This window comes from Mytilus edulis, chromosome 11, assembly GCF_963676685.1.
Source record: "Mytilus edulis chromosome 11, xbMytEdul2.2, whole genome shotgun sequence".
NCBI lineage: Eukaryota > Metazoa > Mollusca > Bivalvia > Mytilida > Mytilidae > Mytilus > Mytilus edulis.
In genome coordinates, this window is record NC_092354.1 from 55,005,179 (window position 1) to 55,021,808 (window position 16,630).

The following is a 16,630-nucleotide window of genomic DNA, read 5'->3' on the forward strand; positions in this document are numbered from 1 at the left end:
AATACTATTTGAAAAAAAAAGAAAGGCAGTGCAATACGAACTGTGCCAAAGTTTTGATTGTCGATTCATCGTTTTTGTAATTTCCTTATGAACATTTAACTTTTGGTTTCATGTCGATTCTAAGTGGATTTTGTGTGTTTATTCCGTTTATAAAGATATTGAATGTAAACTATTAGTATTGTAAACACCTTAATCAACGTTGCTAATTCAAAATTAAAAACGCTCTTCCCATTTCCTTGTCTTGACACTGGTTAAGGAACTTGTCAAACTATCAATTATTTTTTATTGACGCATGTGTTTAAAGTGAAATGTATTTTGGTAATACTTTAGCAACCATACAGACAGGCATACAAAGACACCAATATATCATTACAACGCCTTCTGTTATACATTTGAGTCGATCCATTATATAAAGATATGAACCTAATATTATTTTTAATCGTTATCAAGGTACTATGAATCCTAAAGCAATGTTATATAATAGCAATTTCATACAGTTTTCTCTGTGAATGTTCTGTTAATAATTTTTGTATACGGTCACGTTCTGTTAGATAGACAATATCATTTCTCGTAATTTTTCAACGTTCACTGACTATGTGTTGCATACGATTGTTCATAATACAATATCTGTACTCATGGAAGTGTTCTTTTTGCCGTAAACAGGTTTCTGTTTTCCCTTCCTAAATTATAATAATATTGATTGCTGCGAGTAACGCCCCCTTTAGTGCAAACTTACGGACCATCTGTGCATTCATTGTTTCTGTTTGTGGTTATTTCAGTTTATTGAAATAAGGAGATATAATAACTGATAAGTTAGCATACGGTCTTCAACAACGAGAAAAAAAACTAAACCGAATTGAGCATGGAATAAAAAGACCCTGTAGTTTTATATTTTAAAAAATGAGATAGAGCGTGTGTGTCAGACTCGGGTTTGTTCTAGTGAAGGTCATATGTTATACTCTTTCGTAACTAATATTTGTTGGTATAGGAAAATGGCTTATTTATCTATAATTGCATTCCAAAATGATTATCTACATTGTAGGGCATACCGCGATCACACATTCGCGTTAAACATACAAACATTTTTATATATGCCTTTATTCTTTCCAGGATACAATTAAGATACCAGATCAACAAAAACCCCAAGAGGTGTCGTCCGCCAGAAGTGACCAAGTCGTGTCCATACAAACAGCTAACACTCAATCTAGGCACTCAGTTCGATCAAACCATAGTACTGCACAAAGTACGACATCGGTTATAAGTAGCACAGTGCGTGTATCCTCAGTAACACCACAAATCCGAAATCGTGTAGTATATTCTGACAAAATCCTGCCTGACTTTGAAATCCATCCGCGGATTAGTTTACAAATAAATGATTTGGAATTGAAATTTGGAAAAACAGAGCCTGTATGATTTGTGTGATTGCCTCTTATAAACATTTAAATACGATGGATACTTATAAGGTTTATCCGAATTAGTTTGATGAACAAAAACGTCACCTAAGTGACCATTATGAAACTTTTGATATATTTTTTGTTATCTTTATGTTATTGACAGAATTGAGATATCTATCTGATATTGACTAATTTATATTATGTCTATGTTGTTGACTACATAATGTGATCACTATGTTATTAACTTCCTTTTGTTATCTCTGAGCTTTTGGCTTAATTTTGTTATCTCTTTGTTATTGATATAGCTGTGGTATCTCTATGTTTTTAATTAACTTTTGTTTACTCTGTGTTATTGATTTAATTTGGTCATACTATGCTTTTAATTTAATTGTGTTATCTCTTTGTTATTGACTTAATTTTTTGTTATCACTAACCTATTGACCTTATTGTGTTATCTCTATGTTATTGACCTAGTTGTGTTATCTCTATGTTATTAACTAAATGTTTTTATTACATTAAACTATTGCCGATGAAAAAAAAATATCATTGTTGATATTTCACATTTTGTAAAATCTGGTATATTAAACTGTCTAAGACACTTTTTTACAAAGTATTGAACAAAAAATACCTCAACGACCTGATTATACAATAATCAACAACAACAAATTATTTAAGAAAAAAAACAACGTCCACTCCTAGATTGGTTTTTGGCTTACAGAATGAACAAAAAGACATGCATTATCAGACCAGAACACATTCAGAGCAAACATAACATGAAAACCATAGTAGTTATCGTTTTTGACAATATGTTTTTCAAACAGAAGATTCAAGTAATGAAACACAAAGTTTAGAAGTAAAAATATTTTTAACACGTCTTAAGTAGTCTACGAAATCATTACATGGTACAGTTCAATAATATAAGTACTGACAGACTTAATTAAAACAACACTACATAAAAGTTATACCTAAAACAATTATAGTGTTACCTGTGTAATCCCCCACACTAGGGGCTATATAAAAAATGTCAGATTAAGTAGGGTGTCGGAAAACTTAAGTTTTTAATGCAAGGATATGGATAATTTGGGACCATGAATTTGTGCGATTAATGCATGATGTTGGATTAGGCAGGTTACACTGTAGCATGAAATAAACTCATAGACGATATTACAATATTAATATATCTTAAAACGATGACCTTGTTTAACCACAAAGTCATATAAACGATAACTCTTTAACATTATTCAACATATAGAATTCATAAGCAACTTGAGAAAGCACAATCTTTTACAATGCCTAAATGTATGTCAATATAGTGGCTAAACCTAGTTTTGCCAACATGTATAGAAATGTTTATTCTAATATTTGATAAGTTTTTCGGGAATTGAGTTGTTCTTTACGAGTTTTTTTTTTTAGCATCACCAACAAATTTTGATGTGATTTTGCAACTCAAATGTTTCATCCGTTATATATTTTATTTAAGGTTGGGTAATTAGAGTGACAAACATCCCTGACTTACCAAGATATCATTAATATATATATATATTGAGTACACTTAAGAAATGATATAGTATGCACAGAGTAATAAAGGTGAACGGTACAAATGAAACTCCCATACTTTGAATTTTTAACCTTGTATGCTAACGTTGCACATGTGAAATTTTTAAATTGTTTATTTTGTTCAAGCATCATTGTAAATATAACGAAATTTGACGAGACTGTAATCAAAGTGAGAGGTTTAGCGCTTTAAAATCAGGTTTAATCCACCATTTTCTACATTTGAAAATGCCTGTACCAAGTCAGGAATATGACAGTTTTTGTCCATTCGTTTTTTATGTGTTTTGTCATTTGATTTTGCCATGTGATTATGGACTTTCCGATTGAATTCTCTTCTGAGGTCAGTATTTTTATGATTTTACTTTTTAAAAGAAACATATCTGCATTAATATCTTCTTAGTGATATCTCAAGCTATCAAATATATGAAAACAAAACAAAACTATAAAGACGTTGAATGTAAACAGAAATAAGCGGAAAGAATCAACATTATAGCAAAACCTAGATAAGCAGTCATAGATATGCATTAACGAAATGCATTCAGAAGTTCTTGAAAGCAGAATATTTTTAAAACAACCCCAGCATCTGTATACCAGTACCAAAGTACTGAATTACAGACTGGTTATACAGTCTACCAGATGTTTGTGGCTAAAATAATTTAAAAAATCGATGAGTGAATATATATATATAATATATATATTTTTTTTTTTTTTATGCAAAAGTGACGAGATCGACTAAAAATATAATCCAGCCTGGACAATATAAAAGAGCTTTCACACGAGGTAGAATGATAACTTTGAAAAGTAGGAAACGACTCATTGTCTCTCTTTTATATTGTTCCTATTACAAAGAATAAAATAACAAAAGTGAGGCATATTCATTATTCTTTAGCCGAAATAGACCTACGATGCCATGGCTAAAAAGAAATCGACAAATGAACAAACAGTAGTAACCAAATAAAAGAATAATTTCTGACTGAGAGATATGAACCCCACGTTAAAATGGGATTTAACTCATGTGCTCCGGAAGGGTCAGCAGATCCTGCGTCCGCAAAATGTACGCAAATATGAATTCAGCTTAACTACTTGGAGCTTTTGATTAAATATCTCCCTTTTGAGCAGCAACCCTCTTTAAATGAAATCAAAATAAGAAATACAAGCCCTAAAATATCGTATCAACTGGACGAAATGCTAAGTATAAATAGAAAGTTCATTAATGGGAATTTGAAATCATCTCTTTTGCTTCTTTAGTCATTAAATTTTGATTTCAGCTGACATTCATTGTCAATTTCTACAAGAAAGTCAAGATATGAGAAAATTCAAACTGTACCTGTTGTATCCTTTATCTCAAGTTCGATGGGATAGATGCGTTCAAAATTGTCACATATTGAAAGAACAATTTTAGTGAGAGAACATCATCTGTAAAACAAAAAATAGAAAGAAACTGCAAATGTTTTTTTTTCTCTCTCAGTTAGAAGTTCCAGTATGAATAAGGGAACATGTCGACAAGAAGGGTGTAGTTTCTTAAAATTGAGAAAGGATATGGGGAATGTGTCAAAGCGACAACAACCCGACCATAGAGAAAACAACAGCAGAAGGCCACTTATGGGTCTTCAAAGAAGCGAGAAACTCCCGCACCCGTTGGTGTCCTTCAGCCGGCCCCCTAAAAACATGTATAATAGTACAGTGATAATAATGTCATACAATACTCCGAATTATACACAAGAAACTAAAATTAAAAATAAAGCAAGACTAACAAAGGCCAGAGGCTCCTTACTTGGGACAGGCGCAAAATTGCGGCGGGGTTTAAAATCTTTATGAGATCTCAACCCTCCCCCTATGCCTCTAGGCAATGTAGAAAAGTAAACGCATAACAATACGCACATTAAAATTCAGTTCAAGAGAAGTCCGAGTCCGATGTCAGAAGATGTAACAAAAGAAAATAAATAAAATGACTATAATACATAAATAACAACAGACTGCTAGTAGTTAACTGACATGTCAGCTCCAGACCTCAATTAAACTGATTGAAAGATTATGTCTTCATCATATGAATATCAGGCATAATCCCTCCCGTTAGAGGTTAAGTATCATACTATCATAAAATATATGAGAAGAACATAACCCGTGTCATGCCAACAACTGTTTTTTTTTTTAATAAATGTGTTTAGTTCCGATGCAAAGACCATATAAGTGAATCTATGTTAAAGCCAAAATATGCAATCTTTAATGACCTGACAACAGTATCGTAACTATATCCCTTCTTAATAAGTATGTTTAAAGGTTTTGTAAGCTTTTGAGGTGAATACTGACATTTTTGTGCTTTGTAAAGAATATTTCAATAAAAGATTGGATGTGAAATACCTGAACGTATAAGATTTCTGCATGTTGAGTTATATTTACGAATTATTTCCTTATACCGGTGATAAAATTTAGTAAATGTTTTGACTAGTTTGTGATATCGAAAACCCTGGTGTAATAATTTTTCAGTAATACATAAATTTCTCTCGCTAAAATCTAATACGTTGTTACATACACGAGCGAATCGTACACTTTGAGATATATAAACACCATAAGATGGTGACAAGGGAACGTCACCGTCTAAAAATGGATAATTCACGATAGGAAATGCAAAATCATCTCTTTTATGATAAATTATTGTATTAAGCTTCCCGTTAATGATATAGATATAGGTATGTAACCTTGTAAATTTTTATCGCACTTCAATTGTAACTGTGAAAGGATATAAGCGACGCACATATGTGCATTGCTTCATTATTGTCAGTGTGGATGAAAAGTGTTGAATCGATTTATCAATTTTATTTGATACATGATTGCATATTTGAAACAAAACATTCGCAAAATCTTAAAACTGACATAGATTGTATATACCAATTTTTGTATTTATGCTGAATGTTAATCAAATATCAGTTTTGAGTTCATTTTGTCGTTCAGAATTTTCATACTTTTTTCAATCAAATATAGTAATCAATTGGCTTAGGCGTGGACGAGAAAATGTTGGGTTTTTTCTATTCTAGATAACTGTAAATTATCAGTCATCAGTGGTTCCCTCTCATTACTACAAAATTTTAGGTAAAATAAGTTACTTAATCTGAATTAATCAAAGACATCACTTTTCCAGTTTAAAAAAAAAGCAGAATAGATTTTCAAAGAAAACAAATAAATTGCAGCATTTCATCATTGATTAATATTACACTGAGATCGATGTTGACTTCCGTAACATATAGCTAACTATCCTCATTGATAAAAATGTATAAAATCAATGACGCAAAAGGATTTTATATGAAATTGTCTAAAAAAAAGCATTTTTTTAAGATGTATCAATGTTTTATACTAAAAAAATTGAGAAAGAAAATGGGGAATGTGTCAAAGTCACAACAACCCGACCATAGAGCAGACAACAGCCGGAGGCCACCAATGTGCCTTCAATGTAACGAGATATTCCTGTACCCGGAGGCGTCCTTCAGCTGGCCCCTTAAAAAATGTGTATACTAGTTCAGTGATAATGGACGTCATACTAAACTCCGAATCATACACAAGAAACTAAAATTTAAAATCACACAAGACGAACAAAGGCCAGAGGCTCATGACTTGGGACAGGCGCAAAATTAACTCTTTATAACTTCCAATCAATGTTAGTCCATTGTATGATTCCAATTATGCTAGCAGTATGGTTTGATGGTGAGTAGGTATCTATTAATCTTAAGCCGTGATTGATAGCATGTAAACATTGTTTTCAAAGTGAAACAGCTATATGTTTTTTTCATAAAATATTTTGACCTAATACTTTATTTTATACTTGTAAGTGAATATTTTCGTCTGGTTCATCGTTTTTCTTATCGGATGTTTTCTTTTGCCATGTTTTGCCATAGAAACAAGGTTTTATTTGGTCATTGAATTGTCATGTTGTCTTGATATTGAAAAGGGTAATAATATATAACTAATTGTAGATAATTTTTTTCCTGATTAATGCATTAATAAAAATGGCTTTTCTTTTCTTTATTGTTTTACCTAGTAAATCATTGACCAGTTAAAGTTCTCAAATACTATTGAAAAATAAATAAAATTTTATAAGACTTTTACAAACGAGTTATAATTATACATGTAAAAGATTTATAAAAAGAAAATGGGGGTTTATGTGGAAATTTTTTTTACGCATTCAAATGGATAATACCAGAGGATTACGAATATCTGACAAACATTCCAAAACATGACAATTAGACATCCTCAAGAACATATTTTATAATAACAATAAAACAAATTACGTAGTTTTTAAATCAATGTATTATTGGTGGACAGTTTTCTATATGGCACTGTTACTGTATCTTCTTACATTTTAATTGATGTATATGGTAAGCAACTTATTGCATTACTTCGAGTTGAAACAGATTAACGTTTCACTAGTACTTTTGCAAAGGTTTATAAAGACAAATTATGGTGTTCCAAACACTTTTGAACATTTCAGTATCATCATGGCATGTCAACTGTATATATTATATATACTACAAAGTTGGTCGTTGTTTGCCAGTTGATTTTTAGTTGTATTTGGCTTTGAACTAGCTTTCAGTAGCTTTGGGTACTCGTTTATTAGAGGTTTATGTTTATTATTTTTATTTGCGCTTTGTACCGATCTATTGAGGCTACAATGTGGTTTCGACACATACATGTGTCCATCCAAAGGCTGGAAATTGTTATTCAATTGTTGCTATTAGTTCCCGTCTGTTTTTATCAAAACAACATTATTACAAAATTATACCGTTTATGTTTTTGTATATTCGTTTTCCATTCTTCAAATATCGTGGAATGCGAGGATTTCGTGATTTGTCAAAGTCTGCGTACAACATGTTCAACCTCTCAGACATTTGTATTTCATTTACCAAGTTATTTCGTGGTTCACCTGTACAAACGAAACCTATGAAACTAGTATCCAACGAATAATAATGATACACAGTGATAGTTATCATATTAAAAGCATTCCAGAAATATTAAAATATTCTATTACAATAAAGAGAACAAAATGCTAATAGGTGTCACTAAATGCCAAACACAAGTACATACAGAAACATTTACAAAATTAAAGCTCATACGTCTGAGCTAAAACATAAAATACAAAAAAACACTGATTTGCATCTTCCATGTTTTGTTTGTCAAATGATTTTCTTCCAGGCGGTAATAGAACAGACGTCGTACAAGGTATGTGTCTTTCACTGATATTATAGATTATTACATGGCATTTTTCATATCAGATGTATTATCAGCCCAAGGTTCAATAGCAGCACAAGAGCTAACATCCCATATGCTTCGAAACATAATTGTTTTGTACCCTACTTTAATTATATGTTTTTCACTGAAAACGTACCTGTACCATGGAGGTGTATTTTCGGGAATGTGCCGAGTATTTATGGAATGCCGTGTGATAACGTTATGGAAAGGCATTTGATAATAATCGAAGCATATGATATTTTTTTTCATATCAGCCCGCTAAATACCATTTCAGAAAAATATTTAACTCAATTAAATTTAATGCTGTTATCATACTTTAATAATTAAATGTTATTTGCCTTGAGTACATTATAATTTTGTATTTTGACATATTAGTTTCAATTAGATAGTAACACATGTATATGTTATTGTGCACTGGAGAAATTACACAGGTTTGTAATAATGTGAAACTACTTGAAATAAATGAATCATGATTTATTGTTAAATAATCAGGAAAACGCAAATTCAAATAACAAATACATGAAAACTTTACCAGAGACTGTTCAATGATCATTTTAATATATGAATAATTCTGTGGTTAACTTATAGGAGTCAGACTTGTAGGCGGTTTTAAACAATTGGAAGGTCGTGTAGAGTTAAAGGTTCATGGTCAGTGGAGTACCATATGTGGATATAGTACTGATTTTGATATACGTGATGCAAAAGTAATATGCAAAATGGCTAGAATTTCCACCTCTGAGTAAGTTTTTTTTACATTATCTGCCTTCGTCCTAACAATACTTGAGAGTTTATGTACGCGTTCATTAGACATAAACGACACATTATTTAATATTAAATTGATCCAATGTATTTCAACAAAGGACATTATTTTCACAAGTATGTCTCTTAAAAAGCTCATTTTCATCTTATTTCAAACATTGATGCAAATTTTATGATTTTGTGTATCATATGCATGACTATTGTATTCTGTAGAAAAAACGGGAAACGAAATCCATCACCTACATAAATGCATGGAGCATATTAGTGAACGTTTGATGATTTTTCTTACAATATAAAAAAGAAGTGGAATGATTGCCAATGAAATAGAGACCAAATGATACAGAAATTAACAATTGTAGGTCACCGTATAACCTTCAACAATGAACAAAGCCCATACCGCATAGTCAACGATAAAAGTCTCCGAAATAAAAAAAAAGTCAAACAATTCAAACTTAAAAGTCACACCGAGAACTTTATGTAAACAAAAAACGGTTGATAGCTAAATTTGTATTTTCAAGGAAGGTACAAGTGTTTCCAAACGCTTACTTTGGACGAGGTACAGGACCTGTTTTATTGAGTGGTTTGACCTGTGCTGGACACGAGGATAACATCGATAGTTGTGGATCCAATGGCTGGTACAAAACTAGCAGCTATTGTGGACATCAGTATGATTTGGGTGTATCATATCCTGGTAATAACTTTTAATATCTAACACAAAATGTATCATTTTAAATTTTTTAACTGAAATAGTTTAAAATCAGTAAAAACATAAAAACCATTTGATTTCCAAAATCATATGATTAAAATATATGTTTGTTAGGTAAAAAGGCCAATACTTAGTGTTTAACCAATATTTCACTCTTAAACTTGTAGATAACTACAAAACGCGAACTGCTAATTAGACAAGACATACTGAATTATATGTCTAAAATTCCTTATTTTTTTTACAGATGATAATCCATTCGGATGAAGAGACATTTTTGCATCAAAGTAGTATTTTTTAAAATGCAAATATAGACAATAAAAATATAATACAAATCTGTAAATGTTTTTCAAGCATGGACCAACACTTGGTTTTGTGTGTGAAGCAAGGGAGAAAAACTGTGATTTGTGATTAGTGAAAAAGTGGTAGCTTGAAAATAACCATTAATAAGTCTTAGATGGAACAGAGTAGTGCATTTATAATCAGATTGATTAATTCATGTATCAAAACACGTTTGGTTAAAAATAAGAAGTAAAAAACAAATACCCAAAGTACAAAAAAGATACTTGCTAATCCTCTAGTCATTCAAAATAGATTTGTTAATCTAGGCCTTTCAAAAGCAAATTTTTAGTTCAAAGAAGGACCTGCTTAACATTGAGGTTGACTGCTATTAAACTGTATTTCAATATATTAACTTAAAATGAAAGCATCAGTCTAAACAAAAATGCAAAAGATACCAATCAGTTGTTGAATCAAGTCGAAAGCAAGCAGAAAATGACCTGGTAGAAAAAAAAGAAAAATCACCAAATAAACAAAAGCAGCTTTCAGTTATCTATGTTGTGATGGATATACTGTTGTTTGTCTTTTGGTCGTTTTTTCATATGGCTTTATTCCTGTGATGTCTTTAAAGCTCTTTTACACAATAGGCAACAATAAATTGTATGTGTGCCAATACTATCAATAACGAGTCATTGAATTATATAGTTTACAATTTGTTTTTAATTATGACAGCAATAAAAATGTCGAAATAAGCTACTTCAATGGATGTTGGATATGAAAAAGAGTAAAATAACAAAAATACCGAATTCCGTGGAAAATTCAAAACGAAAACGGCAAAATTAAAATCTCTAACGAATGGATAAAAACTTTCATATTCCTATACATTTTCCCAAGTATTTTCTCATGTTGGAAAAAGGTGGATTAAACTTGATTTTATAGCTCGCCTAGCCTCTAACTTGTATTACAGTTGCATAAAATTCTATTATATTGACCCCGATGTGTGAACCAAATAAACAGAAATAATAGATTAAAATAAATAGGTACAGCAGTCATTATATATTATAATTTGAGTCACTCTATGATTAACATTTTGTAACAAAGAAACACAACGAGAAATGATTTAAATTTAGTATTAAATTCATGTTTTTTATTCGTTGTGTTTAGCAAATTTGAAGTAGTATCCTGACATTGCGAGTTCTATCCGATATTATTTATGTGTGCAATATTTTTTTTAGATGTATTAAAGTTTATTTTTTGTTTATTTTTTTCTCAGTATGTTTGGAGTTTACTTTATTAAGCCATTCTTTTTTTTTTAATTGTTTTACATTTAATTGTGTTTTTGCGGCTTTAACAGTTTACAGTATATATTTTGCTCATTGTCGCTGTTTAGTCACTGATAGAGGATTGATTCATTTGCTACATGTGTCAATACCAATACGAAAACGTGATGCAAACTTTATTTTAGATAATACTTTCAAATACAAACTATAGTCACACTTACGCAAGAAAATAATACATGGTCTTTTCTTCAAAGAAAAAACACGTGCATTTTCCATAGATCCCTTTTGGTGAAATACAGTTGATGGTTGATTAATTGATTGTTATTCGTATTTATTAAATCGTGATAGAACAAAATACTGAAGACACAGAGAGGTTAAAATAATGACTTTCAAAATATAAGTTTCGACTTTTAAATGAACTTAGTTCTTGTACAAATACATAGTTCCAACAGTATCTTATCATCCAGAAAAGGCGACAACTTTTTAACGAATATCTTCCGTCCGCGTCAATCCAACGCCTGATCTCTGTCGGGTCATTTTTGGTAGAATGGGGACGCTGCCGGACAGATTGTGTCATTTTGTATCATGCGAAAGAGATAAATCGGATAAGAATCGGTTTGAGAACTGGACATTATAGACATTACTCGGCATGAAACGACAGAATTTAGACCCTTTCTGAACAATATCTGGGGTCTGTTGTTCAACTTGTCGTTAAATTAAACGAGTTGTTGAATTTTACTAATCACTGCGTTAAATTTAATCAGTACATTATCATGTTGTTCAACTTGTCGTTAAATTTAATAAGTCGTTTAAAATTGTCAAAGTGTCGTTATATTTAATCGACCTCATTGAGGTTGATTAAATTTTTATCAGTTGATTAACCTCAATCTAAGATGGCTGTCAATGTTTTGTTTCAACCACCTGTTGTAAGAAGAGAGCGACATGTTCGCGGTTTTAACCCTCTAGAAAGGAAATTTTCTGATGAGGAGCTAAGGCAGAGATATATAATTGGCAGAAAGACCATTGGGTACCTGTCAGATTTAATGAGAGGGAATCTGTAGCGTGGGACACACAATGAGACAGCCCTTTCAGTGGAACAACAGGTTATGATTGCCTTGAGGTTTTATGGAAGTGGATCACACTTGCAAGTAGTTGGGGACACGATGGGATTTGACAAATCAACTGTGTCTCGGGTGATTGACCGTGTGACGGATTCATTAGTTGCCAGGAAGGATGATTTCATATCGTGGCCAAATAATCAGTGGAAGAACGTGGTAAGGGCTGGGTTTTATGAAAAGGCTGGTTTTCCAAACGTGGTTGGGTGCATTGATTGGACTCACATAGGAATTACTGGGCCTAGCATTGATGAACCAGCATTTGTTAACCGAAAGGGGTTCCACAGCATCAACGTACAAGCCATTTATGACAATGAAGGTAATTTAAAACTGTATTATACCTATTTTACGTTTACAACATGCTTTGTGTGCGACCTTTTTCTTGACATCTGCAATCGTCCTTGAACATATACATGGCTGGTTTTCTGTTGAACTGGTTTTCAGCTAATTTGAAAATCGATAAAAAAAAAAGACAACTCAATCTTGTCATATATACTTTCTATTGGATCCGTAGAATCATTGCGTTTTACCAGAGACATATATACACATATGTGTCTCTGTTTTTACCGTTTCACTTTTAAATATGCTGGATCAAGTGAACTGCTCAGAGTTTATAAACATAAATTTATTGATCAAAACAGTTATAAAGATTTGCCAATCCTGCCCTTATCTGCTTTAAGTAGAATTTGGTCAGACTTATAAACTTTGAAACGCTCACAAATAGTGTGCCTCATGTAGTTTGAAGACATTATGGATCTACCTCTAAATGTTTCTGTGAGAAGACCCCTCCCCCCCAAAAAAAAACATACAAAAAAACACAAAACAAAATAAGTGTCCAATCTGTCATCCAAATATCAAGTTCGACTCCCCCCATTCTTTTCGGTTGGGAAATAGTGACCAATCCTTTAATAAGCCAGTCATTGTTCAATACATTTTTTTTTAAATGTTAAGGGAGCATATAACTTCGATCCCGATGTATTGTTTATCTGAATTGTTTATACTATACATATTTTGTTTTCATCACATTGTCGCTTACAATTCGACCAATATTTTAATGACTCGAACTATAATGGACAAACTATATGCATGCACATAAACGAAGGTGTGGTAATGATTGTTAATGGGACAACTCTCCACAAGAATTTAAATGACACAGAAATAAACAGCTATGGGTCACCATACTTATTCACAATTATTGATTTGCTTTGCCTTGACAAATGAATTATGGAATTACTTTTTTCCTTTTTTTAATTATCATATTTTTGTTAAAAGGTAAATTCACCAACATCAGTGCTATATGGCCAAGCTCAGCACATGATTCTCATGTTTTCAGAACCTCAGCCTTAGGACAAGCTCTTGAGGGATATCAAGGAATTGGACAAGGTGTATTGTTAGGAGACAGTGGCTATCCCTGCAGACAGTTTTTGCTGACACCATACAGACAATCAGTTGCTGGTAGAGGTCAAGCAAGGTTTAGCAGAAGACATTGCTCAACAAGGTCAACAATAGAAAGGACATTTGGAATATGGAAAAAGCGCTTTCACATTCTAGGATCAGAGGTACAATTAATTCTTTACAAATAATCACAGTAGTAATATGAATATTTGACATGGTGTATGCTCTTATATTTTAAAAGTTATGTTGTTTTTTTTCTTGTGGGACTGCTGTCTACTAAATCTTTCATTAGTACATTTTTCGATTTCTCTTAATTCCGGTTAAGGTATTCATAATTGTCCCCTTCTCTGTCGGGGCCTTTAGAGCCTACTATACGCGGGTTTGTTTTGCTGACCATAGTATGGTTGCCTATAATTGCTTACATCCACTTCATTTCAACTTTGCAGGATACATACATTTTAGTTATAAAATTAGCAATCACACCAAATCTCCTCATTTTTATTACGTAAAAAAACTGAAAAATCAGTTGTATATTAAAGGGCTGATCAAGCTGACCTTAGAAACACGTTAAATATCAAGCCAGGACAAGAACACAATGATCCACAATTCATCACACAGATTATACAGATAACAGGGATCCAGTTGGAAAATTGGTAATGTTAGTTCGGTAACTTTATGTAGTCATGTTGGGGTATTTGCTCCAAGTTAGTCATTACTGTAACATTATTAAATCCTGAATATAACAGTACATAATCAGTTGGACTGTTTGTTGAGCTTCCTGCCTGATTTGGACCCTTTTTAAATTAAATTATAGTGTTTTCGTAATAGATTTACTTAATCTCAGACTTATTCATGAGCAACGTTAATTTATGCTACATACAAATAGTATTTCTGTCACACTTTAAAATAAATGTTTTTAAATTATATTCCAGATCCGAATGAAACCTGATAAAGCTTGCCGAATCATCATTGCTTGTGGTATTCTGCACAAAATTGCCATAATGAGGAATGAACCTGAAGTTGAAGAAGAACAATTGATTGACAATCAACCTCAGATGCCACCCTATAATGGTTCACAGGACGGAAAAGGCACACGGGACCATTTTGCTACCACTTTTTTTGCCTAATAAATTGCATGTTTTTATTTTTCCATATTTTCATACATTGTCTTTCATTAAAAAAAGGAGGAAATTTGAAAATAGTAACAGATCTTTATATGATCACTTTGACAATCTGTTGAGAGAGGAAGTGTGCATTTTCGGCTTCAATATTGGTATAGTAAATGATGAGCAGTTAGTCGCCTATGAAATCAAAAACCCAGTAGCCAGGCAACTGTACTTCAGTATAAGAATAAGAATATGTGGTATGATTGCCAATTAATTATATCAATTACCATATGGAAAAAAATAAATTATTTAAATGCCCCAAAAAAAGGCACAAGCCATGGCCGACAGTGCAAGGACTGTATAGCTAGCCAAGATCATTAAAAACTTTTTGATTCATGTATCACTTATTATTCTTTGAATGATGGAGTTGCATTAGGTGTGGCTAAATTGTAATTACTGGTCTATTTTCTTTTACATAGGAGTGTGCACACAAAATGAATTTGTTGGCCTCATAGTAATTTCTGAAATACAAATCAACAATATAAAAATAAATTTAATACATTTAATACATAGAGGCAAGTGCCTGGGAAAGTGTAAGCGGTTCTGAATTGCCACCCACTAACTTCTGTAAGAGCTCAATTTGAAGTTCCAGTTTGTTCTTTTCTAGGACCATTTGAATTTTATGCTTCTCTTGAATCTCTATTTTACCTTGCAGTGCACGATACTGCATGTCGTATATATCCTGCACTGTTACCTTTTTTCAAAGGTGTTCTCACTGTCTTACAAATAATGAAAAAAATGAATTCTGTAAAAGATCGAATAATTTTACAACTCTTTTTATTGATCGATTCAAAGGCATAGTTCAATCAAATAGCTACTCACAACTCCGGGTCAACTTACTACATCTGTATATATACAAATTTATTGGACGTGCCAGTCAGAATATGTCACGTTTTCCGGCTTGAAATATGTGAATAGGTGGGGCCTGTCAGAAATATATGAAAAGGTAAAAAAAGTTCCAATTACTTGTATACTAAGAAGCGCAGTCTGAGACTCATTTTCACATCAGAAAAGTCTCGCCGTAAATTAAATGAACACTACATACAGAATCTTAGCCCTTATTTACTTGGTGGATCCAGAAATTTTCACAAAAGGGGGCCCACTCCAGTCATGTTTTAGTAATTCTCTAAATTACCATCCAAATTTTTCCCACAGAAGCGGGGCCCTCCCCCCCCCAAAAAAAAATATGCCTCTAAAATATTCCCCTTTTCCAACAGAACAGAAACCCAACAAAAAAGTATTGGACTCCCCCCCCTCCCACACTTATTTCTAAAGGTGCTGACATGACTAAAACTTGAATACATTTAAAGTTATTATAAGGAAATATATCACTATATAAATCACTATAACATATTGTTCTACCTTTAGCAGAATTTGTCAATCTTTTTAGTTTTAAATTTGAAAGATTGTCAGATTTAGTGATATTAATATGACTGCATTGTCATGAATAACCGTTTAATAGCAAAATCTCACTTTGAGGTTCATTGTTTGAAATATAAACATCCATTGACAAATTTAATTTTATACATTGTATGGAGAAAAAAGTGTTGATCAAATAATCTAGCGGAACCTGTTTCCACAACACATTTTTAAAGAGTTCTTGTATACATCCCCATAGTACGGTAAAAAAATATTTTTAAAAAATCTAAAATATCGGGAAAATATTCATTCTACTTATGAACTCAAAATCGTTTTTGTTGAAGATGGCTTACTGTTACCTTTAGTTGTTAATTTCTTTGTCATT

The 16,630-nt window shown here is 32.0% G+C and overlaps 2 protein-coding genes across 2 annotated transcripts; both read left to right on the forward strand.

Moving 5' to 3' along the window:
- Nucleotides 1-6,625: 6,625 nt before the first annotated feature.
- LOC139494387 (macrophage scavenger receptor types I and II-like) lies at nucleotides 6,626-9,918 on the forward strand. Its single transcript, XM_071282551.1, has 4 exons — nucleotides 6,626-6,647; nucleotides 8,778-8,928; nucleotides 9,467-9,639; nucleotides 9,899-9,918. Exons 1-4 carry the CDS (start codon nucleotides 6,626-6,628, stop codon nucleotides 9,916-9,918), a joined length of 366 nt encoding a protein of 121 aa, XP_071138652.1.
- A 2,455-nt stretch (nucleotides 9,919-12,373) lies between these two features.
- Nucleotides 12,374-14,847, forward strand: LOC139494388 (putative nuclease HARBI1). The gene is made up of 3 exons (XM_071282552.1): nucleotides 12,374-12,644; nucleotides 13,598-13,884; nucleotides 14,653-14,847. The coding sequence occupies exons 1-3, from the start codon at nucleotides 12,374-12,376 to the stop codon at nucleotides 14,845-14,847; spliced, it is 753 nt and encodes a 250-aa protein (XP_071138653.1).
- The last annotated feature ends 1,783 nt before the right edge of the window (nucleotides 14,848-16,630 follow it).

Coding starts and splice junctions, on each gene's coding strand:
- LOC139494387 (XM_071282551.1), top strand. CDS start 6,626: ATGCTAGCAGTATGGTTTGATG. Junction 8,929..9,466: donor GCTAGAATTTCCACCTCTGA/GTAAGTTTTTTT, acceptor TGTATTTTCAAG/GAAGGTACAAGTGTTTCCAA. Junction 9,640..9,898: donor TTTGGGTGTATCATATCCTG/GTAATAACTTTT, acceptor TTTTTTTTACAG/ATGATAATCCATTCGGATGA.
- LOC139494388 (XM_071282552.1), top strand. CDS start 12,374: ATGGGATTTGACAAATCAACTGTGTCTCGGGTGATTGACCGTGTGACG. Junction 12,645..13,597: donor AGCCATTTATGACAATGAAG/GTAATTTAAAAC, acceptor TTTTGTTAAAAG/GTAAATTCACCAACATCAGT. Junction 13,885..14,652: donor TTCACATTCTAGGATCAGAG/GTACAATTAATT, acceptor ATTATATTCCAG/ATCCGAATGAAACCTGATAA.